The 27,057-nt window shown below is 38.3% G+C and overlaps 1 protein-coding gene across 2 annotated transcripts in view; it reads left to right on the top strand.

Moving 5' to 3' along the window:
- Positions 1 to 17,567: 17,567 nt before the first annotated feature.
- NUBPL (NUBP iron-sulfur cluster assembly factor, mitochondrial) overlaps positions 17,568 to 27,057 on the top strand; it is a 220,595-nt gene continuing 211,105 nt past the window's right edge. For both annotated transcript variants that reach the window (XM_047794980.1, XM_047794981.1), the window contains exons 1-3: positions 17,568 to 17,728; positions 18,281 to 18,428; positions 23,041 to 23,075. In XM_047794980.1, the coding sequence (XP_047650936.1) occupies positions 17,621 to 17,728; positions 18,281 to 18,428; positions 23,041 to 23,075 (291 nt within the window). In that variant the 5' untranslated portion in view covers positions 17,568 to 17,620. The remainder of the gene's footprint in view (positions 17,729 to 18,280; positions 18,429 to 23,040; positions 23,076 to 27,057) is intronic.

The following is a 27,057-nucleotide window of genomic DNA, read 5'->3' as shown; positions in this document are numbered from 1 at the left end:
AAAACTAGAGCAGTATAAACTGGGGAATGTAGTGACTACATCAAGGAGATACCACCGTGAACAGTAAGCTGACCCGTCCACCACATACCTGGCTGTCTTGTTTCTAAGTCTAAAATCTCTGTTTCATATCTCCAGCTCTTCCTTGAGTTCTGGTCATCTGGGCATCTTCATCTGGATATCCCAGATTTATCTCAAATGCATTTGTTTTATTTTATTTGCTTTTTAGGGCTGCACCTACGACATATGGAAGTTCCCAGGTTAGGGGTTGAATCGGAGCTGCAGCTGCGGGCCTACACAATCTGGATCCAAGCCGCATCTGCAACCCTACACCACAGCTCACTGCAGTGCCGGATCCTTAACCCACTGAGTGAGGCCAGGAATGGAATCCATATCCTCATGGATCCTAGTTGGGTTCGTAACCTGCTAAGCAACAATAGGAACTCCCCAAACTCATCTATAGATGCAAATTAATAATCTCAAACTCCCAGTTTAACATTTCTGCTTTGGATTTCTCATTGGACCTCTAGTCATCACAGAACTTACTGGTTTTATCTGTGTCTTCCCCCACCAAAACGTAAGCTCCACAATGGTAGGAACTTTTTTTTCTTTCTTTTTTTCTTTGGTCTTTTTTAGGCCCGCACCATATGGAGGTTCCCAGGCTAGGGGTCAAATCAGAGCTTTTGCTGCCAACCTACACCAGAGCCACAGCAATGCCAGATTCGAGCCTTGTCTGCAACCTACAGCTCACAGCTCACAGCAACCCTGGATTCTTAACCCACTGATCGAGGCCAGAGATTGAACCTGCAACCTCATAATTCCTAGTCGGATTTGTTTCTGCTGTGCCATGATGGGAACTCTACACAAGGGTAGGAACTTTTTTATGTTTTGCTCACTGCTGTTTCCCTGTTGCCTACATTAGTGCTTGGCATGTGGTGCGGATATTTGTTGAATCAGTCTTTACCCTAAACTTGGTTTCTGTCCTGAACTAATGCCATTATTAGTTTCCACAGCACTATGGTCTTTTTCTTTATGCTGATTCAAATCCTTATAGTTATTTTTAACTCTACCCTAGCTTCCTCCTATACCCATTTAGTAAACAATTCCTTACAACATTGTTTTCAGATATCTTTTAGGGTAATGTCATTTTTTTCCATTCTCATTGCCACCATTATTTTAGACACTTGAAAACTCTTACTGGGACTACGAAATACAACCTACTAAGTATCATGTTCTCTAGGTTTTTGTTACTTTAATTAATCCTTCATATTACTGCCAGATCAATCTTACTTGGAGCTCAGCTATCATTATGTCACTCCCTTACTTAAGGCTCAGTACTGTTTAAATACAGAATCCTCAGCCTGGCATTTGGAACTGCCACAGTATGACCCCAATCTGTCACTTCAGTTTTATCTCCCACTTTTCCTTTACAGATTCCTTATGGTATCTCCTTATGGTTTATTCCTTATGGTAAACAAGCTGGGCTACTTGTTCTTTGAATACTCCTTGAACTTTCCTACTTCTGTATTTTCTCATAGTACCTTCTTCAGGAATGTTCATTAACAACTATTATTGTAGTATTTGCTTTTGTGTAGCTAAATAATATCCATATATTTTTGATTCATCAGCATTAAAAACTGACTTATTGGAGTTCTCTTGTGGCACAGTTGGTTAAGGATCCTGTGTTGTCACTGAAGCAGCTTGGGTTGCTGCTGTGCATGGGTTTGATCCCTGGCCTAGGAACTTCCACATGCCGTGGATGTGGCCAAAAAACTCCTGACTTATTGTGGCACATTATTTTAATAATATGGTATTATACATATCATAGTGTTTCCTTAGCATATTTTCTCGCAGACACAATTTTTTTTTTCTTTTCTGGCCATACCCATGGAATATGAAAGTTCCAGGGCCAATGATTGAATTTGAGCTGCCGCTGCAACCTATGCCACACCTGCCAGCAATGCAGGATTCTTAACCTGCTGACGGGGCCAGGCATTGAACACAGCACTGCAGAGACAACTTGGGATCACTAACTCCCTGATATAGCCTTTTATTTTTCCACAAGTTTGTTATTATTTCATTTTCTTGTTTCTTTGTTCTTTGGGGTGTGATTTTTGCTATTTCTTCCCAGGAAGACTGTTGAACACATCAGATACTCTATAAATTCAGTTTCTTCCTGGAAACTCCTTCTTGGGCCCTGTTTAATTTGTCTAGGCCTGCTATTCAATATTTCTGGAATCCTATGACTTTCTTGGTTTACCCCTTTGCTTTGCTGAAGCACATAACTCTAGGAGCTTCCTAAGGACTGATACATGGGAAGTAAACTTTCTGAGGCCTTGAATATCCAAAAAAGTGATGATTTAGTTGGGAACACAATACCAGCTTGAAAATGGCTTTTGTCTAACAGTTTTGAAGGCACTGCTTCATTTTCTTCTAGTTTATTTCTGTTGAAAAGTGTAGTGTTGTTCTAATTTCCGAACCTTTGCATAAACCTTTACGAAGTGTTTCGAAGATGTCTTTGTCTTGGTTTTTGGATGTTTTCACTGTAGTTAGCCTTTGATATGCCATTTCACTCTGGAGATCTGTGTCCTTCAGTTCTTGACATTTGCCTTGCATTGTTAGAGAAGACACTCTTAGCTGCCTGGTCAACAAGCTATTCTTCCCATATTCCTTGCTGACAGAATTCTGATTTTATTCAGACATCAATGTGCCCAGTCCCAGAGCACAGATGCACAATGAATGTTAAAGTCAGTCATGCCATCTCATTCCCATTTGCCAGATACTTTTTTTTTTTTCACTTTAACTTATAACTAATGGTGGCCATGGTGACGCTTTTCTGGTTAGTGAAATAAAAGAAGTCTGCTTGGGGGAGGGGGAGTTTCAGGGGATGGTTTTATTTACTGATGTGAGTCATGGGTAGAGCTCATCGTCTTATCTCTTTTTCCCTGTTTGGGTGTGACTGTGAAAGGGCATACTGTCGCTTTAAAATTGTGAAAGCTGTCTTGCTGTCAAGAGGGGACAAACCCTAAGGACAAAATATCAAAATACTGAGAAATGGCAGAGCTGATTGAGTCAAAGCCCCAAACCTGGAACAGCCTACCTCCAGACCTCATGTTTTATGAGATAAACACTTTTAATACTTTTGCCATTTTTTCTTGTCTATTTTGTCACTGTCTATTTTGTCACTTTCAGCCAAGTGACTTCTAAATGAAGCATGGTTCATTGGTAAGTTTTTCCCTTTCATTTTTTCTCTAGTCTACTTTTGGAACTCCTATTAGTTTAGTTGGAGCTTGTGGATTAATTTTCCTATCTTTTTTTCTCCTTACTCCTCCCCCCTCCCTGATCCCCCTTTTTTTCCCCTCACTGTTCTAATTATCTGGGAGATTTCCTCAGTCTTAGCTTTCAACCATTATACTGAATTGTTTATTTCAGCTCTTAGATGTTTAATTTCCAAGACCTTTCTTTGATAGTTCTTAAGAAATACATCTTGTCTTATTTCATATTCTCTTTTAAATCTGAGACTGATAATTATTGTTTTGAAAAGTTTTCTTCTTCTACCGGCTTTGTTTCTGTTTCTTCTGAGTTACTGTTTTATTTGTTGTTTTTTAGGTTGGAAGCTTTCTTCAACTATTGAGTGATATAAAGTTGTCTTTTTATATTTGCAAAAGGTCTTAGAAAGTTCATTGGGAGCTTTATGTATGTGAGTGGACTTCCTAGTAGTGTGGTTGGGTAGCAAGTAAGCTCTTTTTTTGGAAACTCCAAAAGAGCAGTATCTACAGATATTTTCTTTTAGGATTTAAATTTCTCCAAATAAGACTCCTCAGAGAGGTTCATACCTGCAAGCAGGTATCTAGGAGTAGGAATAGGGATGGTACAAGTGATTATGCATCCCACAAGTCACTCCTAGACTTTTGCTTAAGACTTCTCTGTGATATATTGGTAAATATTAGTAACTAACTCTTTGAAAGAAAAAAACCACCAATATTTGTGGTATAAATATTCTGACCTTGTCCAATTTCAGGCTACTAACATGATGTCACTGAATGCAGAGGTGGGAAGACACACAGTAGCTCATCATTATGTAGTATTTCTACCATGCAGATACAAAGGTGTAAATAATCTCAAGAGCATAAAAAATACAGTCAAAATAATTGGGAAGTTATGGCCTTTGAGTATATATTATGTCTGTGTATATATATATATTTATTTATTTTTTTTTAGGGCCACAGCTGAAGCATATGGAAATTCCCAGGCTAGGGGTCAAATCTGAGCTGCAACTGTTGGCCTATGCCACAGTCACAGCAACTCTGGATCTGAGCCACATCTGTGACTAACATTGAAGCTTGAAGCAACACAAGGTCCTTAGCCCACTGAGTGAGGCCAGGGATCTAACCTGCACCCCAGTGGATGCTAGTGAATTTCTTAACCCGCTAGGCTACAACGGGAACTCCATTATGTCTGTTTGTGATACAATTTATTTAGTTGTAGGCTTATATAATTTAATTTTTTAATTTTTTTAATTTAATTTTTTTAAATGACTGTGTTTGACAACTGGTTTACAAAATTCCTAAAATTTAATAGTTCCTGTGACCTGGTACAAACTAACTCTGGAGCATTGCTGCTGTTTCCATTCCAAGTCCATCCCCCTTCACTGTGGTCTGGTCTTTCTGACTCTGGAGTCTCTATTGTTGATTTTCTTCTGACAAAATTGTTCGGTATTCTTCAAGGGGATGGTAGAGGATAAAGAGTGATGGCCTAATTGCATGAGTTATGAGTAAAACTAGAAATTTTCAGTTTGTTGGCAGGCTTTCAACAAATCCTTTTATTTTCAGCTCCATACCTAACTCTCACCTTCCAATGTTCCTGAAGCCACAAAGTCTCTTAGGCTCTGCCAGTACAATAAGCTTCTCAGCAGGCACTTAGTGTGCCCCTGCTCTCCTGGGTCTGTTGGTGCTCTTCCATATTCCCTTTTTTTTGGACCATGCTCACAGCATGTGGAAGTTCCCAGGTCAGGGATCAAACCCACATCACAGCGGTGATCCAAGCCACTGCAATGACAATACTGGATCCTTTCCCTGCTATGCTGCAAGGGAACTCCCTAATCTACTTTTTATAAAAAATTTTTTTAATTAAAAATTTTATTAGCCAATTTATTTATTTTTAATCTATCTACCTTTCTTTCTTTCCTTCCTTCTTTCTTTCTTTCTTTCTTTCTTTCTTTCTTTCTTTCTTTCTTTCTTTCTTTCTTTCTTTCTTTCTTTCTTTCTTTCTTTCTTTCTTTCTTTCTTTCTTTCTTTCCTTCCCATACCCATGACATGTGGAAGTTCCTGGGACAGGGATTGAACCTGTGTCATAGCAGTGACTTGAGCCACAGCAGTGACAACACTGGATCCTTAACCTGATGAGCCACCAGGTAATGCTACCATCTACTTTCTATCTTCTAAGATCTTGACATCACTTGTTGGTTATTATCTTCTCTCTCATTTCCTTTGTCTGTGTGGATTTATAATTTTTGTATTTCCTTTCCCCATTTTAGTGAAAGCAGATAAGTGTTTCAGCTAGATTTGTACTCTTTTATTGGAGAATTTTGGATATGATAGCTAACCAGTGAGTAATTCCCAAGCCCCTACAATGTGCCTAGCACTGGACTATGTGTGGAGGATATAAATTGTCATCTCCTCAAATACAATAGTCTTGTGTAAGAGCAGACATAATTAGAAAACAGTAAAAGGCATTATGTAATAATGTTTGAGGTTGGAGAAAATTTAGGATAAAGTGCTATGAATGCATATAGAAATAATATTGGGCTTCATTTTAAATAAACCTGCCTGTGTTATGGCACTATTGAAAGCAGGTTGTACAAGAGAGACCAGAAACAGGCTAGCTTAGCTAATTTAAATATATAAAATGAATGTAATCAAATTGCACCTTAAATTCATGCTCTGTTAAATAAAAGTTAACAACTGTTAAGGAAGGTGAAGATCAATACTTGATGAAATTGTCAGAGGAGGCTTTATGGAAGAAGTACCACTCGAGATATAATTTTAAGGATCGATGGACTTACAAACGGCAAAGGGGATCATAAACTATTATAATTGGGATACAAACAATATTTTAATGAAAATGTGAATACAATATAAACTAAAATGTAATTTCAATGCAGTTCAGAGAAGGCCATTAAACATGTTTATGGATTTCTGAAATACATTACTAAATACTAAATACTAAATACTAAATAACTAAAGCTAATGAAGCCTAAATAAAGTCAAAGGTGGAAAATGCCTACTGAATTAAGCATAGGAATTTAGATTTCTTCCTGCAGAGATGGTGCTTTCGACAATATTCCTTAAAGGTAATGCTCTTATAACCTTTATTTCCTGTATTTCCATTTTACTTTCAAAATTTTTCCCTACAAGAAACAAACTAACATTTCTGACTCTGCATTTCCTTATCTAGAAATGGTGTTAATAAAAACTTCGCTGCCAACTTCATGGCTGTTCTAAAACCTGAACAGTATAATGCATAAGGAAATGCTTCAGAATCTTTCAAACGTATGATTCAGTAAACAATAAAAATTGTATAGATTGTGATCGAATAGTGGTTCTGTGAAGATAGTTTTAGGAGTAAATACTGCAGAATTCTCTGCAGCATTGCCTTGGGTTGCTTCTAATGACTTCATAAGCACTATGTATTATATTTTTCCTGGAGTGTAAATAACTGTACATGTGTGAGTATGACTAGTTGAATGGTTCATGTGTGCTGAATCATCTTTCATAAGCTGACCTGATTTACAACTATGTAGTTATCTGTGATTTGGAGTGTCACTGGAAAATTCTTGTTTGTATTATTATTATTATTATTATTTGTCTTTTTGCCTTTTCTACGGCCGCTCCTGTGGCATATGGAGATTCCCAGGCTAGGGGTCTACTCGGAGCTGTAGCCACTGTCCTACGCCAGAGCCACAGCAACGAGGGATCCGAGCCGTGTCTGTAACCTACACCACAGCTGACGGCAATGCCAGATCCTTAACCCACTGAGAAAGTCCAGGGATCAAACCCGCAACCTCATGGTTCCTAGTCAGATTCGTTAACCACTGCGCCACAACAGGAACTCCTGTATTATTTTTTATTTATGCATTATGTACAAAAATTGCTTTCTTCGTCCAGTTTAATTAGATTATTGAAGAATGATGACAAACTGCTAATGGAGAGAATGGTGCCACAACTCCAGTTTCTCACATAACCGAAGGCAAGACTATTTGATTATTGAGAGAAGAGCAGAATTGTAGAACTGTAATACTGTCTAGTTTTTCATTAGGAAATGAGTTCAGGAGTTCCCTTGTGGTGCACTGGGTTAAGGATCTGGCTTGTTGCTGCAGTGGAATAGGTCATTGCTGTGGTGGGGGTTCAGTCCCTGGCCTGGGAACTTCCACATGCCATGGGTGTAGCCAAAAAAAAAAAAAAAAAAAAAAAAAAAAAACCCAAGAAAACAAAAATGAAGTGAATTCACTTGCTACTAAGAAAAACAGAACTTGGTTTGTGACACAAAGAGAGTCATTTCACTGCTTACATATCCCTATTCTCTAGAATCTAATGTTATAATATTATTTTATGAAGTTTGATAATATTACAAAAATGTACAAATTATTATACTCAAATAATAACATTTAACTCTTGACAAAGTTTCAAAATACACAAAGGGTTTAATTTCTTAACAAAATATGCGTATTTTTTCTTATGGCAAAAAAGAATTGCCCTTTTATGTCAATTATATTTCAATTTTAAAAAAAAGAAATTGAGGAGTTCCCATCATGGCTCAGCAGTGATGAATCCGACTAGTATCCATGAGGATGCAGGTTCTATCTCTGGCCCTGCTCAGTGGGTTAAGGATTCGGTGTTGCCATGAGCTGAGGTGTAGTTTGTAGAGGAGGCTCAGATCTGGCATTGCTGTGGCTATAACGTAGGCCGGCAGCTACAGCTCTGATTTGACCTGTAGCCTGGGAACTTTCACATGCTGTGGATACAGCCCCAAAAGACAAAAAAGCAAGAAAGGGAAAAATTGCCTGTAATAATCCATACTTTGACTAATATTCTTTTTTTTTTTTTTGTCTTTTTGCTATTTCTTGGGCTGCTCCCGCGGCATATGGAGGTTCCCAGGCTAGGGGTCCAATCGGAGCTGTAGCTGCCAGCCTACACCAGAGCCACAGCAACACGGGATCTGAGCCTCATCTGCGACCTACACCACAGCTCTCGGCAATGCCAGATCCTTAACCCACTGAGCAAGGCCAGGGATTGAACTTGCAACCTCATGGTTCCTAGTCGGATTCGTTAATCACCGAGCCACGACAAGAACTCCCCATAATTCTTTCTCTAAATTTTTTTTTGCTTTTTTTTTTTTAGAATCGAACCCATGGCATATGAAGGTTCCCAGGCTAGGGGTCGAATTGGAACTGTAGCTGCCGCCCTACACCACAGCCACAGCAGTGCAGGATCCCTTAACCCACTGAGTGAGGCCAGGGATCGAACTCACAACCTCATGGTTCCTAGTCAGGTTCATTGACTGCTGAGCCACAACAGGAACTCCTAAATATTTTTAAAATGATTTTTATTTTTTCTATTATAGTTGGTTTAGTGTTCTGTCAATTTCTACTGTACAGCAAAGTGACCCAGTCACACACACACACACACATATATATATATATATATTCTTTTTCTCACATTATCCTCCATCATGTTCCATCATAAGTGACTAGATATATTCCCTGTGCTGTACAGCAGAATCTCATTGCTTATCTACTCCAAAGGCAATAGTCTGCATCTATTAACCTCAGACTCCCAGTCCATCCCACTCCCTCCCCCTCCCCCCTGGCAACCACAAGTCTCTTCTCCAAATCCATGAGTTTCTTTTCTGTGGAAAGGTTCATTTGTGCCATATATTAGATTCCAGATATAAGTGATATCATGTGGTATTTGCCTTTCTGTCTTGACTTACTTTGCTCAGTATGAGAGTCTCTAGTTCCATCCATGTCACTGCAAATGGCATTATTTCATTATTTTTATGGCTGAGTAGTATTCCATTGTGTATATATACCACATCTTCTTAATCCAATCATCTGTCAATGGACATTTAGGTTGTTTCCATGTCTTAGCTATTGTGAATACTAATGCAGTGAACAAGCGGGTGCATGTATCTTTTTCAATGAAAGTTTTGTTCGGATATATGCCCAAGAGTGGGATTGCTGGGTCATATGGTAGTTCTCTAGTTAGTTTTCTGAGATACCGCCATACTTTTTTCCATAGTGGTTGTACCAATTTACATTCCCACCAACAGTGCAGGGGGGTACTCTTTTCTCCACATCCTCTCCAGCATTTATTTGTTGACTTGTTAATGGTGGCCATTCTGTCACACTTTGACTATACTCTTATTGAAATCTGAGTTACTGAGTAGTATGTTATCTATTGCTGCATAGACAACTACCATGAACTTGATGGCTTAAAACAACATTTCTTTTTTTTAAATTATTTTTATTTTTTCTATCATAGCTTGTTAAAACAACACATTTCCTATCTCACAGTTTCTGTGGGTCAGAAATCCGTGCACAATATAACTGAGTCCTTTGTTTCATGATCCCTCACAAGGCTGCAATCACAGGGTCAGCCAGGGCTTGAGTCTCATTTGAAAGCTCAACTGTAAAGGAGCAACTCTTCTAGTCTTGTGGTTGTTGGCAAAATTCATGTCCTTGTAGGCTGTTTTCCTGAGAACCATAGTTCTTTGCTGGCTGTCACCTGTTCCCTGCCACATGGCCTTCTCCATAGGCAGTTCAGGACATGGTAGCTTGTTTTATAAAAGCCAGCCAGGAGGTCTAGAAAGCCAGAAGTTACAATCTAATGTAATGTAATCACAGAAGTGGCATCCAACAGATTGTATCCACAGCACAAGTGACATGTCCTGTTCACACTCAAGTGGAGGGGATTACACAAGGGGGTGAATGCCGACAAGGATCACTGGGGGCTCTCTTAGAGTCTGTTAGAAAAGAACCAATTAATTTGACATATGACATAAGCTACAGAGAGATGCCCACTAAGAAATCATATTCAATTAATTCTATGATCCAGAAGGAATTTGTGGGAATGGCTTAAGAGTTTTCAAGTTAGCAATATAATGTCTCAAACAAATAAGTAATAAACTACCATGCATATTTTTTCTTCTTCTGTCATTCTGCTCTTTCTCCAGTACTGTCAGCTATGATATGACATAGCCTACATCAGACCCTGGAAAAGTGGTAAGAGTTGCAGTTCAGAAAAATGTTGAGAGAGGAATACAACTCACATATATCTATGTTTTATCAGCAAATAGTGTATTTCATCAGCAAATGGTGTTGATTTTGTTGTATTGGTAAATTATATTTATTAGAAAAATGGCCTTCTCAACAGCACATGCCAGCATGTTCCCCCACAAAAATAGCTTGAGTTAAATAAAGTAGCAATTCTTGGACTTGGTTAGACATTTACCAAAGAGATTCAATGTGGCATTAATGTAACAAGTTGTTGACTTTGCATAATTGACAAAACTTCATCAGGTAATTTAAAGCACTTTTTGTATTCCTAACAGTCAAAACACCTCTGATAAATAAGTTAGAAGAGTTATGCACAAAATGAACTTTTTCTGTGTAAAACATTTTTATCTGTTTTAAAGAGTAGTAAAGACTGGAAAAGCCTAAAATGGGAGAGATTAGTAATCATCACTTCAATAGTGTTTAGACTGATGAATTATGGTTAGTGGGTGGCCTCTAATCGGATTGAGAATAAATTCATTAGCCTGAATGAGGTCAGGAAAATCCTATTTTATTATTTTTAAGCTGCGTAAGAAGATATCTTGGAAAATGGACCCAAATACTGCCTGTAAGTTTGGCTGGTGTGAATTGGAGCACTTTCAGCAGCTCAAGAGTTGTGTGGAAAGCTGAAGACAAAGATAAAGTTTATACTTTTATTTTTAAATTTATTTATTTATTTATTTGCTTTTTAGGGCTGCACCTGCGGCATATGGAAGTTCCCTGGCTAGGGGTAGAATTGGTGCTGCAGCTGCTGGCCTATGCCACTGACACAGCAGTGTGGGATCCAAGCAGCCTCTGCAACTTAACCCACTGAGCAGGGCCAGGGATCAAACCCGCATCGTCATGGATGCTTGTTGGGTTGGTTATCACAGGAACTACCAAACTTTATACTGTTAGGTTAGCCAGTTTAATCTAGAGCAGTTTAATATTATAATCCTTTATGTTGATATTTCTGCTCTATTGCTCTAAATCAGGCTATACATAGAGTGATTTGATAGGAATTTTTCATTTTATAAATGGATTTAATAAATTTTGTGCCTATAGTATTCGTGACATATCATGTATAATATCTATGGTTAATAAATCCTAAGTAGTTGGTAAATGAATTGATGGGATTTGGTTTTGCAATGCCAAGTAGAGGAAACTATTATATAGCCTAAGTGATTATAGAGTACATTCTTACATAGTGGTAGCAGCTTGAAACAGACAAAAATCTACATTGTTTCCTTTTTCCTGAAAAAAATAAAACTTAGCTGAAGTGAAGGTTTGGTGTCTTGACAGGGCCCTGCTTTGTCATTGTCCTTGGGATGTTCTTTAAACTGCACAGGAAAATTCCCTTCTGAATACGGAATGAAGTAAGGTTTTAGCAAAGTCTTGTATAAACTTATGTCTTCTCATCTCCAGTATAGAACTGACGGGTAGGAAGGACTTGGCTGAAAAGACACAGGTTTAGTCAAGCCTTGGAGAAAATGAAACAAAAGGCAAAACCCTGGGAATACTAAGGCCTTGGGTGTAGCGAGTATTTGCCTGAGGTGACAAACTTTTTCTGAATTCTGATAGTGTGGCTTCTATTTCAGGATAGGATCTTCTTTGAAGCTTTAAGCATGAGCTCTTGACCTTTGTCCAAGGATTCAGTTTAATCTTATAAATCAGAAATTCAAATGTCAGATCACCCATGATTCCTCCAGCTTTGGATATTGGCATTTAGAAACCCATCCTGTCTCTTTCTAGAAGTGGATTTTCAGTCATTTGGAGGCACAGTCTCTGAAGCCTATCCACTCTAAGAATATGTAGCTATCCTCCCTCTTTGGAAAGTTTGTTTTATGCCACTTTGCTTTTGTGAAAGATCTTAGTACCTATTTTCCCCTAAATGAAAGAAATCAGAAGGGGATTTTTGCTTTTACGAAAAAAGGTGAAAAGTGAAAATAGTGTTCAGCATTTGTTTTACAGTGAGTGGCTATAGAGGCAGTGCCCCTGGAGCAACACGGTTAGCACCCAAGCTCCTTCCCCAGGGACTACACCCAGCAACTCAGCATCCAGCCACCACAGCTTTCCGTGCCTATCTCAATTTATTTTGTGAGGCTGTTAGTACCATGTGTCCTAAGATCATTCTTCTTTGCCTTAAACCATTTCAGCTTACAAAAGTTTTCATAAGAACGCTCACTCTACTTTCAGAGAGTAGGGGAAACCTGTACATACATTTGCTTTGTGTAATTTTAAAAAGTTAGAATGAGGAGATTCTTTAACAGGATGGCTTTATGTGAGCTAAGGTACTAAATGGCCAGCAAAGTCTTTGCTGTGAGAAAAATCCACAAACTTTCTAGACCAAATTCCCTACAGAGAGACTGGCTATTCTTCTAAGCAGAATTACTCTATATTTTAATGTGAACATTTGTATTAGATGTCTATAAAAGCCAGTTTCATGCTTAGTCATGAGTAGAGAGAATTGGAAACAAATCATAGTATGGGGCAAAATAGGGTCAATTAATGGAGTTGTCATTTATATAAGTCCATAGATGGGGTGAGGTTTTCATCTCAGTGAGCCCTTTGAACAGGATGACAGGAGATAGTCACCTTAAACTCAAGGAACTAGCACTAGTTTTTGAGCTTTATTTAGAATATTCAACAGAGACTGGAAACTGTCCACATCTCCTTTAGTGAGTTGGGCAAAGGAGTGAAGCACTGAGGCAGGTCTTGAGACGTATGGGCAGGGAATAAGGCAGCTTCCTCATTTGTGTGGAATCTGAACTTTCAGTGAGTTCTTGGTCATGTAAGGAGCATATAATATATATACTTTTTTTTTGAGGGAGGGTAATCTAGCAGGTACATATATTCCCTTTCTAGAAACCACTGTAAGAGATTACCTTACACATAGGAGACATTCAAAAGAATCCTCTCTGAAGTTCCCATCGTGGCTCAGTGGTTAATGAATCTGACTAGGAACCATGAGGTTGTGGGTTCAATCCCTGGCCTTGCTCAGTGGGTTAAGGATCCGGCGTTGCTGTGAGCTGTGCTGTAGGTCGCAGATGCAGCTCGGATCTCACATTGCTGCGGCTGTGGTGAAGGGTGTTTTGATCACTATTTGTAAAATTCTCTCAGAGTGGTAGAAACTTAATCTTGCTATGTACAGATAGCACCATAGACACCAGGATTGTGTCTGTGTAGTGCCCAGATGTCCCCATGGTGATGTGAATTTAATCCTCAAGGTCTTTATCCATACCAGCATCCATTAAGATGTCCCATATTTAACCATGCAGGTTATTGTCAAGTTTTACCATTTTCTCAAACTTAAGCTCTTTTTAAGGATCAGCTTTCTCTCAGCCACCCCCATGGCTCTTTCAGGGGGCAAACCCTGGAGGCTGCCTTAGGCTATTCACCTAAACATAATCCCAAACTATTTTTATTCTGTGGTCCTGCCACTACACTAAGATCTTTTTGGGAATGAGGGCATTGATTTTTCTGTTCTCATATCCCCCAAACTGATTTTGGGCTCTGTTGTTCCTCCTCCTCACTGGGGCTGAAACTTTGGAGAACAGGGGAGAGGTAGTTAAAAGTGTATGAGGTTCCTTCTCGGGAGCTATAATAGGCACAGATTATTTTAGCTTCAAATAAAAGAAATCCTATCCAACACTGTTTTAAAAAATCAATCATCTCACATGACAAGAGGCCTGGAGACAGAGGCTAGGACTGGCCTAGCAGTTTAACTATATAATCAGGAATTCATCTTCCTGCCATACTTCCACTTTGTAACCCTCAGCTGTTGGTTTTTGTCATTGTGTTTGTCACTGTTGTGCTTCCATGTTCACAAGATGACAGCCACCCCTCCAGCTGTCATAAGACAACATCATATAGTTTGTCCAAATGGGGAAGGGCTAAAAGAGATACAAGGAATTACAGGGGGGGAAATCCTTGATATTACAAACTGTATTTCACCATAATTACAAGCACAACCAAAACCCACCCAAATTAGGCCAAGGAAGAATTTGTTGGATGGTTATAAATGTACGTCATGGACCTAATGATAGGAAGTATAGCTGACCTTCAGTGTGGATAAGAAACAGAAACTGGAAAGCTGTTATGGACCAGTATAGCTGTTCTCCCTTCCTTCTCTGGATATGATCTCTTACAGTCTGTTTTACTTTTCCTTCTTGGCATTGGCTTTTGCTGCTTCTCCATGCTTAAAGCAGAAAATTGTCATCTTAGCCTTCTCAGTTCAAATGCAAACTAAGGTTGTGTAGCATCTCTTATTTTTTAAGTTCTCTGGGGAAAGAATATGGTTGGCCCAATTTTGGTTGTATGTCAATCTTTAATCCAGTTAGTGACCATGGAGAAGGATTCAAATGACATAGCAATTCTTGGGAACTAAGGGAGAATACTCTTTTTGTTTTGGCTGCACCTGTGGCATGTGGAAGTTCTGGGGCCAGGACCATGTCACAGAAGTGATCTGAGCCACAGCAGTGACAACGCCGGATCCTTAACCTGCTGAGCCACCAGGGAATTGCAGAGAGAATACTTTTTTGAGAAGGGGCCATTGATTTGAGGGTGATTTGTGGTAGTTGTTGAAGAAGAACCAATGGATAGCTCTATTACTTTCTTGATCTCCTAATGTGCTGAAAGGTAAATCAAATTAACCATGCATTCATTCATTCTACAAACATTGGTTTCACTTGTTCTTCCCCTTATGTTCTCTCTCAGAGTGTCAGTACTGTTCATCTACTTGCCCATGTCATAAGCCTCTATAAAACCAATAAGCATGACAATAACTAACATTTATTGAATATGGGTACTGTGTGATAGGCATTCTATGTGTATTGTTTTAAATTCAACCTCGTAACAGCCCTACAAATAGGTATTATCTGTTTCATAGATAAGCAAAGGGAAATTTAGAGATGTGAAGTCAAGCTTCTGACCTCTCTTTGGGATTACTGCAATAACCTCTCTAACCTCCAGTCTCCCTGCCTCTGATCTGGCACCTCCCATCCATTTTCTGCCTGGCAATCATAGTGGTATTTCTAAAACACAAATCCCATCATGTCACTTTTTGCTTAAAAGCCTTCTATGGTTCCCTCAGAGTAAAGTCCACATCCCTTTGCATGATGTATAAAGCCTTTCATGACCTAGGCAACCTTCACCTTGCCAACCTCTAATTCTCATCTCCTTCAGTCTTGCACTTCATGGTCTATCCTCAAGCCACAGATTATTTGCAATTCCTAGCCGTTCATTCTCACCTCTGCACAATAACTCTGTAACCAGCCATTCTTCCTACTGAGTCTTATATACTTCAGGATTAAGCTTAGATGTTACCCTATTCAGAAGCATTCTGATTAAATTCCATCCTCCTCTTTTATACTTCTGTATCACTCAGAGATTTTTTTCCTATAGTTATTATACCATAGTGTAATTATTTGTTAACTTACTCTGTCTCTTGCACTGGATTGTTTAGTCCTTGAGTGGAGAGATTATGTTTTGTTTAAGGTTGAAAACCCTAAAGGTTAGTGCTTGGTGCATAGTAATTGCTCAATAAATATTTGTTAAATGAATGAATTTTCATTAGAAGTCTGGAAGAACTTGCAAAGCCACCTGGAGAGAAACAGACATTTAGCATTTCTTGTTTAGTAAATGGATTATTCTGACAGCTATTCCCCATATTCAACTGGCTTTTAACTTACAAATATTGAGCAGATACAAATTTAAAATTGATTAAGTTAACTGAAAACATATCACAAAATAATAAAATAAGAAAGTAATATAAAGCAGTAAGCTAAGAATGCCATACCTAGTGTAAGATAAAGAAAGTCGAATGAAGTAATATGCTTGTTAGTCTGGGGGAAAAAAGCAAGGAATTGAATTTTTTTTGGAGCTTACTAAGTTGAATGTACTTTGCTGGTAATATGTCATTTAATTCTTACAGTAGTCTTTTAGGTTGTTATGTTATACCTGTATTAATGCTAAGGAAATTAAAGATCAGATTAAAACAAAATAACTGAGTGATTATACAACTAAATTTGTAAAGATAAGAAGCAAATAAATAAAAATTAAACTCAGAAAATATTATGGAAAATATGTTAGAGTAAATCACCCTATACCCTAAATGATTCTTTTGCTGGGTCTGGATTCCTGTATCAGCTTTCCAGCTTTCTCTCTCCTAAAGCGATTTCCTTCACTCTCATCTACTTTGCTTTTTTTTAAAATTACTCAATGAATTTTATTACATTTATAGTTGTACAATGATCATCACAACTAAATTATAGCATTTCCATCCCAAACTCTCATCTACTTTTTTAAAATTAATTTTTATATTACTCAATGAATTTGTTACATTTATAGTTGTACAGTGATCATCACAACCCAATTTTATAGCATTTCTATCCCAAAGCCCCAGTGCATCCTCCCACCCCCAGCCTCTCTCTTTTGAAACCGTAAGTTTTCAAAGTCTGTGAGTCATTGTTCTGCAAAGAAGTTCATTGTGTCCTTTTTTCAGATTCCACATGTAAGTGATAGCATTTGATGTTGGTGTCTCATTGTCTGACTGACTTCAATTAGCATGATCATTTCTAGACTGATCCATGTTGCTAAAAATGCCGTTATTTCGTTCCTTGTAATGGCTGAGTAATATTCCATTGTGTACATGTACACATCATCTACTTTGAATGTGGAGATATGTACTTGCTTTTACCAGGATGAATCCCACCTCCTTCCTCAAGCTTTGTCTCACTTAAGTTGCTTCTTGAATGAAATCTGTTCCATTACTCCCGCTTTCTGATGCAGCTAAACCTTTTTTGGGCTTAGCAAAGAACCCAGACTTTTCTTTCAGGGATTTACCAGCCACACATCACGAAGTATCAACACAAAGCAGACTATTATTGTAGACCACTCGGGGGAAAAATATAAAATCCTTAGCAGTGGGAGTACTTAAGTGACTATATTCTCCGCTGTGATATATACCTGGAGTCATTTTTAACCTTCACCATTTCCTTCTTCTCAGTTGTGTCAGTTTTCTAAACTTTGATAATCTGCTTTCCTCTCTATGAAAAGAGGATCCTAGTAAGTCTTCTACCTACCTACTCCTAAACTTATGTAAGGACCAAATTAGAGGTATGTGAAAATGCTTTCCAACCATTTGGTAAAACGCTGTAAAAGGTTTCCACGGCTACAGGGGCGTAGTTGTGTTCCCAGGCTAAAGAAACTCAACACTAGTCGCTAGGGGAAGAAAAGCGTTTTCGTGTGACGTCATCACCCAGCGCCAACCGCGACGATTTCCGGGTTGGGCGCAGGGCTGCATTCCGCGCCATGGGGGCTTGGCAGCGTTTGCTGCTCTGTGGTGGGGTGTCGTTTCGGAGTGGCTGCGGGACCTTTGCCCCGCGTGGGGGAAGCCGAGTGTTGGTGTGTCGGCGCCAGGTCCGTGGTGCTGCGGCGCAGGGGGAGGCGGGAGGGTCGGAGATGCCGGTCGGCAGGTACTCTGTAATTGCCTCTTATCTAGGACTCGCTTTGGTCCTTCGTGGGCCCCTGCCCACTTGGCAGCTGAGTGAGACTGCAGTTATCTGGACGTACCCACATGACAGGGAAGCGCCTAGTAGGACCAGGCTAAGACATAGAGGGGCATGAAATAGTTGGTTGAAATATGGATGTGTGACTTGTACGTGCTTTTTTAGTGTTGGTTTATTTAGAAAATAGGTTAAAAGAGGGGGAGAACACGTGGATTTAACTCCTTGAAGAGGCAATTTATTTACTTCCCATTTTTAACGTCATCATATCCTGGCAAATAAATTTCAACTTAGTGTGACTGCAATTGTGATCGATAACAATAGGTAAATGACACTAAAGTCTTCCTAGTGGAGATGAGCAGAATTAGAAAAGAAAGCCCTCCTAGTCATAAATTATGAATTGTTTTTACTTTTATAGGGTGATAATGAAGATGGCTTATTTTAAAACTTTTTTTTTCTTCTTAAGTTATCTGGCGGTGAAAGTGAAACCCTAAAAGAGAGAAGAACACAAATCATGACCCGAGGACTTCCAAAGCAGAAACCAATAGAAGGTGTTAAACAAGTTATAGTTGTGGCTTCTGGAAAGGGTGGAGTTGGGAAGTCTACCACGGCAGGTATTATAGGATATTAATTCTCATCTTGAGTATGATTTGATGCCAGTTGGCAAGTGCACAATATTAACATTATAGTTTTGTTTTTAAAAAAGTATTTGTGAAGTTCCTAATAGCTGGTTCCTTAGTATGAGGAGTTGGTAGTATTTAGGAACTCAGATTTTGGGGTTAGACAAAACTAGGTGTATCACCCGGTCTTTGACTCCTTAACTGAGGAAAAGGTGGTCAGGCTGCCCATCAGATCTTCAGTTTACTTAATTGTAAAATGGCAATGATGATAATCTTTTTCATAAGGTGGTTATTCAAATTAAACAAGCTAACCGTTTAACCCAGTGTCTTCTACATAGTAAGTACTCAGTATTTGGTTGCCCTTATTTTTAAAACATTCAGCCTAATACTAAATTTATTTCTGTTATTTGATGTTCTTTTCCAGTCTTTCTCAGTATACATGTACCTAAGTAGCTGTGATGAGATTGTTTACATTATTGGGACCTTTTTTCATTTAACCATAATTTTCAGCATTATAAAGTCAACAATGATCTAATATTTGAAAATATTTTACTTATTTAAAGTATGTTTTAATCTTTATCTGTTTTATATTAATATACAGGAACAGACAATTTTTGGTGGCTTCTTAAAATTGATTATAGATTTCATGGTGACTAAAGTGCTGCTTTCAGTACCGGCAAAAGAAGTATCACCAGAAATAGAAGTGTTACCATCCAAGACTAATAACTAATAACCAGATATTCCCAAATTTTTTCAAAAGAAACTTTTTATTTCTAAAAAACTCAGTGTAATAATGTAGAAGGGCAACTCCCCTCCTCACTGTTCAGCTCAACAATGACAACTTGTGTGGTTAATTTGGAGTCATAAAGCTCTCATATTTTATTGTGGCCTCATTTTAAATGTTAAGTCATGGAGTTCTCTTGTGGTGCAGCAGGTTAAGGACAGGACATTGTCACTGAAGTAGCAAGGGTCAATGCTGTGGTGTGGGTTGGATCCCTGGCCCAGGAACTTCCACATGCCATGGATGCGGCAAAAAAAAAAATAAATTTTTTTTTTCAGTCATATTAATCGGAATGTCTACTAAATCAGATCTTATCCAGCCTATCCTTTTTTTTTGTGGTTTATTTTAAAAAATAATTATCCTTATTATGTTTCATTTTGTTAGTTTTGGCATAGTTCTGGACTGTTAAGATCTCTTAGGTATTTATATATTTATTTATTTATTTTTGGCTTTTGACTCCAATTTCTGCATTTTTTTTTTCTTTTTTTGCCACCCCAAGGCACATGGGGTTCCTGGGCCAGGGAGCTACACAGAAGCTGCAGCAATGCCAGATCCTTAACCCACTGTGCGAGGCTGGGGCTCGAACCTACCTCTAGTGCTTCAGAGACACTGCTGATCCAATTACACCCAGCGGAACCTCCTCTGCGTTTTTTTTTTTTTTTTTTAAATTGGGGGTAGGTGATGTACAGTGTTATTTAGGTTTCAGGTGCACTACAATACAGTGAATCACAATTTTTGAAGGTTATATCCCATTTATACTTATAAAATATTGGATCTATTTCTTGTGTTGCACAGTATGTCCTTATAGCTTAGTTATTTTATTTTTTATTTTAATTTTTTGCTTTTTAGGGCCACACCCACAGCATATGGAAGTTCCCAGGCTAGGGGTTGAATTGGAGCTGCCACTGCAGGCCTACGCCACAGCCACAGCAACACCACATCCAAGCCACGTCTGGGACCTACACCACAACTCATGGCAACGCCAGATCAAACCCTCATCCTCATGGATCCTAGTTGGGATCGTTAACCGCTGAGCCATGGAGGGAACTCCCTAGCTTAGTTATTTTATGCATGGTAGTTTATACCTCTTAATTCCCTATCCTGTCTTGCCCCTCCCCACTAAGATCTTAAAAATTCTTTTTTTCTCAGATATTAACCTAAAGTTGGGTCATGTATGTACCTTAATATTCTTTAGTTCCATCGAAACCAATGACATTTTGAAATAAGGAAGGGCTAGGTCCAGAGTTCTGTGACTTTTCCCTTTGTGTCTTGACTCAAAGCTATATTTGGTAATGCCTGGGTACAGCAGTTTTATAGTTGTCCAACAAACTCCAAATCCAACTATATAGTGTTATTAGCTCATTTTTTCCCCCCATTTTGACCTGAATGTTACTGTGGAAGAGTTTTTCAGATGTTTTGAAGAAATTAAGATTTACCAAGTATTATAATTATGATAGACCTCTAATACACTATTTGATAGATCCAGTATAATCAAAAATGATTAGTGATTGTTCTTAATGAATTTGTACTATATCCTACACATTTTTACTTTCCTTCCTAAGGACTTATAATTCATCTGTTTGATATATATATTTTTTAATTTAGAAGCTCTTAGCTTTTGGTTCTAGAACTCTGTTAGTATTATATTTATTTCCCTTATAGGAATCTACCTCTGCTTTTTTTTTTTTCACCTCTGCTTTTGTTTTGAAAATTCAAAGTACATTTACCTTTTTTTCGTTGTATGAGTCCTTTTGCATGATCTGTGATTACTCAGACTGATTAAAGATGAATGGTATTTTCATGATAATGGCCATAAATTCTTTGGGTTTTGTGCAATATAATTTGTTGGGTCTGTAGGCTAGCACTTGTTTAAAACACATTGTTTGTTTGTTTATTTATTTATTTGTCTTTTGTCTTTTTGGGGCCACGCCCACAGCATATGGAGGATCCCAGGCTAAGGGTCCAATTGGAGCTATAGCTGCTGGCCAATGCCAGAGCCACAGCAACGCGGGATCCAAGCTGTGTCTGCGACCTACACCACAGCTCACAGCAACGCTGGATCCCCAACCCACTGAGTGAGGCCAGGGATCAAACCTGCAACCTAGTTAGATTCGTTTCCACTGTGCCACGATGGGAACTCCAAACACATTGTTTATTGTTTTTGGTTGTGAGATCATCTATTACCATGAAATGTGATAGCGTTTTAATAGGAAAATATATGAGATGAATGGTGTGTGTCACATACTGTGCACTTCAGTAAATGTCCTTTCTTGCTTTTTTCTTCGTTAACATCATACCATGTGTCCCCAAAATTGGCCTATACCTTTTCATAAATCTCTATCTGCATATATAAGCCTTAGAAATAGATTGTTTCTGTGTAACTCTGTTAGTATTGTATTTATTCTTATTCCAAACTATCTCAAAATACTTCCCATTTGAGTATGTGTGCTAGAGATATTTTGAATTAGAGTGATGACATTTGATTAATACAGACATGCCCTGTGATTTTATTGTGGAAATACAGGAAGATGCTAGTACTAAAATGAATTACTCTCTAAATGTTTCTGCTTAAAAGTTGGATTATATTTAACCTATGATATACCTGAAATTCAGAATTATTTTATAATTTATAAAAAGTAACTTATCAAATGCCATGCCCTAGGCTAAATACTTTACATATAGTATTTGATTTAATTCTCAACACAATTGTAATATCAGACCTCATTTTGTAGAGGAGGAAACAGACTTGGGGTAAAATATTCTATTTAAGATTACAAAATATTAGAGTTCCTGTCATGGCTCAGTGGAAATGAATCTGACTGGTATCCATGAGGAGGCAGGTTCCATCCCTGGCCTTGCTTGGTGGGTTAAGGATCCTGCATTGCCGTGTGCTGTGGTGTAGGTTGCAGACTCAGCTTGGATTTGGCTCTGGCATTGCTGTGGCGTAGGCTAGCGATTACAACTCTGATTTGACCCCTAGCCTGGGAATTTCCATATGCCAAGGGTGCAGCCCTAAAAAAAAGATTAAAAAAAAAAAAAAAAGACAAAAGAAAAAAGATTACACCGTAGAGTGGTGGAACGGGGATTTGAATCAGTCCTGAGTTGAAAGTTTATACTGTTAGATACTTAAGGGAAACTGTCTCAGCACCATTTATAACATTGTTCTATATGGAAATGTGATCCACAGTATGAGGGTCTGTTTACTGGGAATTGCTGCTTTCAGACTGCTCTTCCGTCTCAGACGTAGCATATCCCTATTGCTGGGCTAAAGGTTTTGGGGACTACTGTTTTCCTCCTTTATGTCTTTGGGATTCATTGGCAATAGGCAATTTTGGGAACATGTTTTAATTCCTTACCTTTTACCTTCTTCCCTTCCCTCTGCTCACTAACCCAGCCTTTCCTATATGTGAGTTAGATATTTGAAATTCTGGCATGACTAGGATTTATTTTAAAAAAATAGGATAATATCTGTTCATTAAAAAGATAATTATTCTGCAAAATATGTTTTTGAAAATAATTGAATGATATATACCATTAGCATCATTAAAAAAAAAGCTAGATGGATTACTGAAACACAGAAGATAAGTGGATTATTTAAAATGCTAATTTTGGAGCAGGCATCTCTTGCTTATGTTGAAATATTACTTTCTTTTTTATCTTTTTTACTTCCTTTATTCTCTCCAAGTACTTATTTTTTTATAACAGAGATGTATTAAAATTTCTGTGCTTTGCTTATTATATTAAAAATATTAAAAGGTAAAATGAATTTTAGTAGTAGAAGGAAAGTTACTAAATTTAATTACTTTTTTTTTTTTTTTTTTACAGTGAACCTTGCACTTGCACTAGCAGCAAATGATTCGGTAGGTGTTTTTTAATAGAAATATGAATTTATTAAAATGTGTTTAAGGCAGTACTTAAGAGCATACTAATGTTTCTCATTTACTCTAGGGGGGAGCTATACAGTGTAGCTCTGCTCATTTGCATGTCTTTAAGGAACTCAAAAACCTACCATAAGTACTGATTATATTTAATTATAATGATGAAAATGGAAGGGGACCACTTACTGGTCAAAGAATTCAGGGAGCCTCTTAGAAGCTGGGAAAGACAAGGAAATAGATTCTTCCCTAGAGCCTTCAAAAGGTATGTAATCTTGCCAGCACCTTAATTTTACCTCATTGAAACCCATTTCGAACTTCTGTGATAATTTCTTATAGTAGAAGTAGGAAACTAATACATAAAATCAGTTTTCTTAGTTCTTGGATTTCCAAAGATGTTTTTATTTTGCCCTCATATTTGATAGTTTAACTAGATGTAGAATTCCAGGTTCAAAATAATTTCCTTTTTGAACCTTGAAAACAAGGTTTTCCATTTTCTTTTGGCATGCCAATGAGATTTCTGATGCTAGTCTGATTTATATTGCTTTGTAAAAACCTGTGTTTTCCCCCTTCAAAGCTCTTAGAGTATTCTTTATGTCTTTTAAGTTTAGAAATGTCACAAATAAGTGTCTGGTTGTTGGCTTTAAATTTTTTCCTGTTTGGAAATTGGCCAAGCAGTACAAAGCTTGAGTCCTTTTCAGCTTGGGGAAACTTTCTTCATTGATTACTTTTTGTGATGTGTTTGTTCTTTCTCCAGAAACTTATTAGGTAGATATTGATCCTTTATACTTTTTAATTTTTCTCTTGTGTTTTCCATCTGTCTTTTGCTCTGTGTTTTGAAAGATGTCTTAGACTATTTTCCACACTTCTATATTGTGTTGTAGTTGTTATTTAGCCTTTTTGATTTTTTTAAAAATAAAGTAACTATATTTTTTTCTAGTTTTCCAGGACGATTTTCTTACTTTTTTTTTTTTTTTTTGTCTTTCGTCCTTTTAGGGCCGCATTGCGGCATATGGAGGTTCCCAGGCTAGGGGTCTAATTGGAGCTGTTGCTGCTGGCCCATACCAGAGCCACAGCAATTCTAGATCCAAGCCACATCTGTGACCTACATCACAGCTCACAGCAATGCTGGATCCTTAACCCACTGAGCGAGGCCAGGGATCGAACCTGCAACCCCATGTTTCCCAGTCCGATTCGTTTCCGCTGTGCCACGGCGGGAACTCTTGTTTTCTTATTTTCCAATTGCTATTCCTGTCTACTTAAAAACAAAAAAAGCTGTACTGTTCGTTTGACTCTCTCTGGGGATGTTCCTTTTAATGATCCGTATTTACTTAGCATGGTGGTTCTTATAATGTCTTCAGACCAGTAGAATGAGCATCACCTCATACAAAATCTTGAGTCCTACCTTAGACCTACTGACTCAGAAACCCTGAAGATGGAGTTCTATGGTCTGTGTTTTAACCAGCCCTCTAGGTGATTTTGATGCATGCTAAAGTTTGACAACTGTAGATCTAGAGTTTTTTAAAACTCTAAATGCAAATGGCACCTTTTTTTGTTTTCTAGTGTGATTATGTTTTTAATTTAGTTTTAAACTTTTTTCTCTTGTTTCAACAGGAATTTGGAAGAAAAGAGATAATCATGTATGGTTAGGCAACTTCATTGAAGTAAAAGCCAGTAATACATTTAAAAAAATAATTTTTTTTTGTCTTTTTGTCTCTTTTTTGTTGTTGTTGTTGTTGTTGCTATTTCTTGGGCCGCTCCTGCGGCATATGGAGGTTCCCAGGCTAGGGGTCGAATCGGAGCTGTAGCCACTGGCCTACGCCAGAGCCACAGCAACTCGGGATCCGAGCCGCGTCTGCAACCTACACCACAGCTCACGGCAACGCCGGATCGTTAACCCACTGAGCAAGGGCAGGGACTGAACCTGCAACCTCATGGTTCCTAGTCGGATTCGTTAACCACTGCGCCACGACAGGAACTCCTAAAAAAATAATTTTTATTAGAGCACTTAGTTACCTTGGATCATCTTTAAAGGAGGGAGGAAACAGGGAAATTTAATGAGTGGGAAGGGAAATAAATTCATGGGGGCCGGTTTCTTTAATTTGGTCATCATCTTGGCCAGAGCTTTGAGTCTTAAGACAATGTGAAATAACCATGTAATAAAAAGGGGATAGATTCCTTATTGTTAAGATGTTGCTAGTCTTGATGAGATAGTAACTCAGAAATGTCTTTTTTTTTCTCTTTGTGGTTTTTTTTTTTTTTTTTTCTTTCCCAGGGAGCAGGAATGAGGGCAGCTTCATCTTTAATGCTTTAGATGTATGACAGGGAAATTGGCAACAAGAAAGGAAAAGCAATGTCTTTCCCTGGGCCACTTTTTCAGAGAGCAGTTAGTATTCTTAAGTGTTTTTAAATGTGTTTGTAAAATCTTCCTTAGGCTTCAGTATTCTGTTATCCTGGTAACAGTGTGTTTTTTTTCTTTGATATTTTATAGCAAAGTTAATATAGAAATTACAAAGAAGAAAGCCAGGAAATTTGAGGAGTGTGTTGTGGAACTCAAAGATAATCTGATACAATACAGTGTTTTACGATTGGCTACAGTTGTGTCCAATTTAATTAATTAATATATACCTAAGAAAGATTTTATATAGCTTGTATACTTGATTAACAGTGTTTTTGATTAAGGAACAGCATATTTGGCTTAAACTAGGATCTGTCAGAGGACTGCCCATGTATAGAAAAGAAGATAGATCATATATAAATATATGACTTATGTGTAGTCTTCCATGCTGTATTTCTCAACTTAAGATTTTATTAATATTATGCTTATGTAGAGGACATATTTGGTCTTTAGGGGAATGCATATTTGGTCTTTAGCGTCCTTCTCTTTGCCTGAGCTGATACAGATGGCTAAGGTCCAAGGACATTTACTGGGATGTACTAGGGAACATAGTTTTATGGGTTTAATTTTTTTGTTTTTAGGGCCTCACTTGCAGCATATGGAAGTTCTTGGGCTAGGGGTTGAATTGAAGCTACAGCTGCCAGCCTACACCATAGCCACAGCAGCACCAGATCTGAGCTGCATCTGCGACCTGCCCCATAGCTCATGGGCAATGTTGGATCCTTAACCTGCTGAGCAGGGCCAGGGATTGAACCTGCATCCTCAAGGATATTAGTCGAGTTCATTTCTGCTAAGCCAAAATGGGAACTTGTGTTTTAGAGGCTTAAAAACACCAGTTGGGAATTTCCATGTGGCTCAGTGTGTTAGGAACCTGACTATTATCTTTGAGATTGCAGGTTTGACCCCTGGCCTCTCTCAGCAGGTTAAGGGTCTGGCGTTGCTGCAAGCTGCAGTATAGGTCACAGATGCAGCTCGGATTCAATGTTGCTGTGGCATATGGTGGCAGCTGCAGCTCAGATTTGACCTTAGCCCAAGAATTTCCATATGATACAGGTGTGGCCATAAGAAGAAAAAAACCCCAAATATATTAATATATTTTGAGGATGTATGCTTACATATTTTTTACTGATTGGGACACATGATCAGAAAAGTTTGGATGTCACTGGCCTAGGAAAAAGAATTTTGGGGCTGAATCACATGCCAGTTCAAAAGAAGACTACTTTGTAGATGGAGGTAAAGGCCTTATAGGAATGGGGTGTGGATTTTCCTTTTCCTTGTCTTTTGTACTTTCCTTTGGGGGTGTAGAAGGTAGTATTGCAGAACAGAGCAGAATTTTGGATCATGTCATGTGTGCCATGCATCTAAGTATATCTTGGAGTTCCCGTTGTGGTTCAGCTGGTTAAGAACCCAACATAGTGTCTGTGAGGATGCAGATTAGATCTCTGGCCTTGCTCAGTGGGTTGAGGATGCATGTTAGATCTCTGGCCTTGCTCAGTGGGTTAAGGATCCAGTGTTGACATGAGCTGTGGTGTAGGTTGCAGATGTGGTTTGGATCCAGCAGCTGCAGTT

This window comes from Phacochoerus africanus, chromosome 9, assembly GCF_016906955.1.
Source record: "Phacochoerus africanus isolate WHEZ1 chromosome 9, ROS_Pafr_v1, whole genome shotgun sequence".
Classification (NCBI taxonomy): domain Eukaryota; kingdom Metazoa; phylum Chordata; class Mammalia; order Artiodactyla; family Suidae; genus Phacochoerus; species Phacochoerus africanus.
The sequence above is the reverse complement of the archived record's forward strand: the minus strand, read 5'-3'. Positions and strand labels throughout refer to the sequence as shown.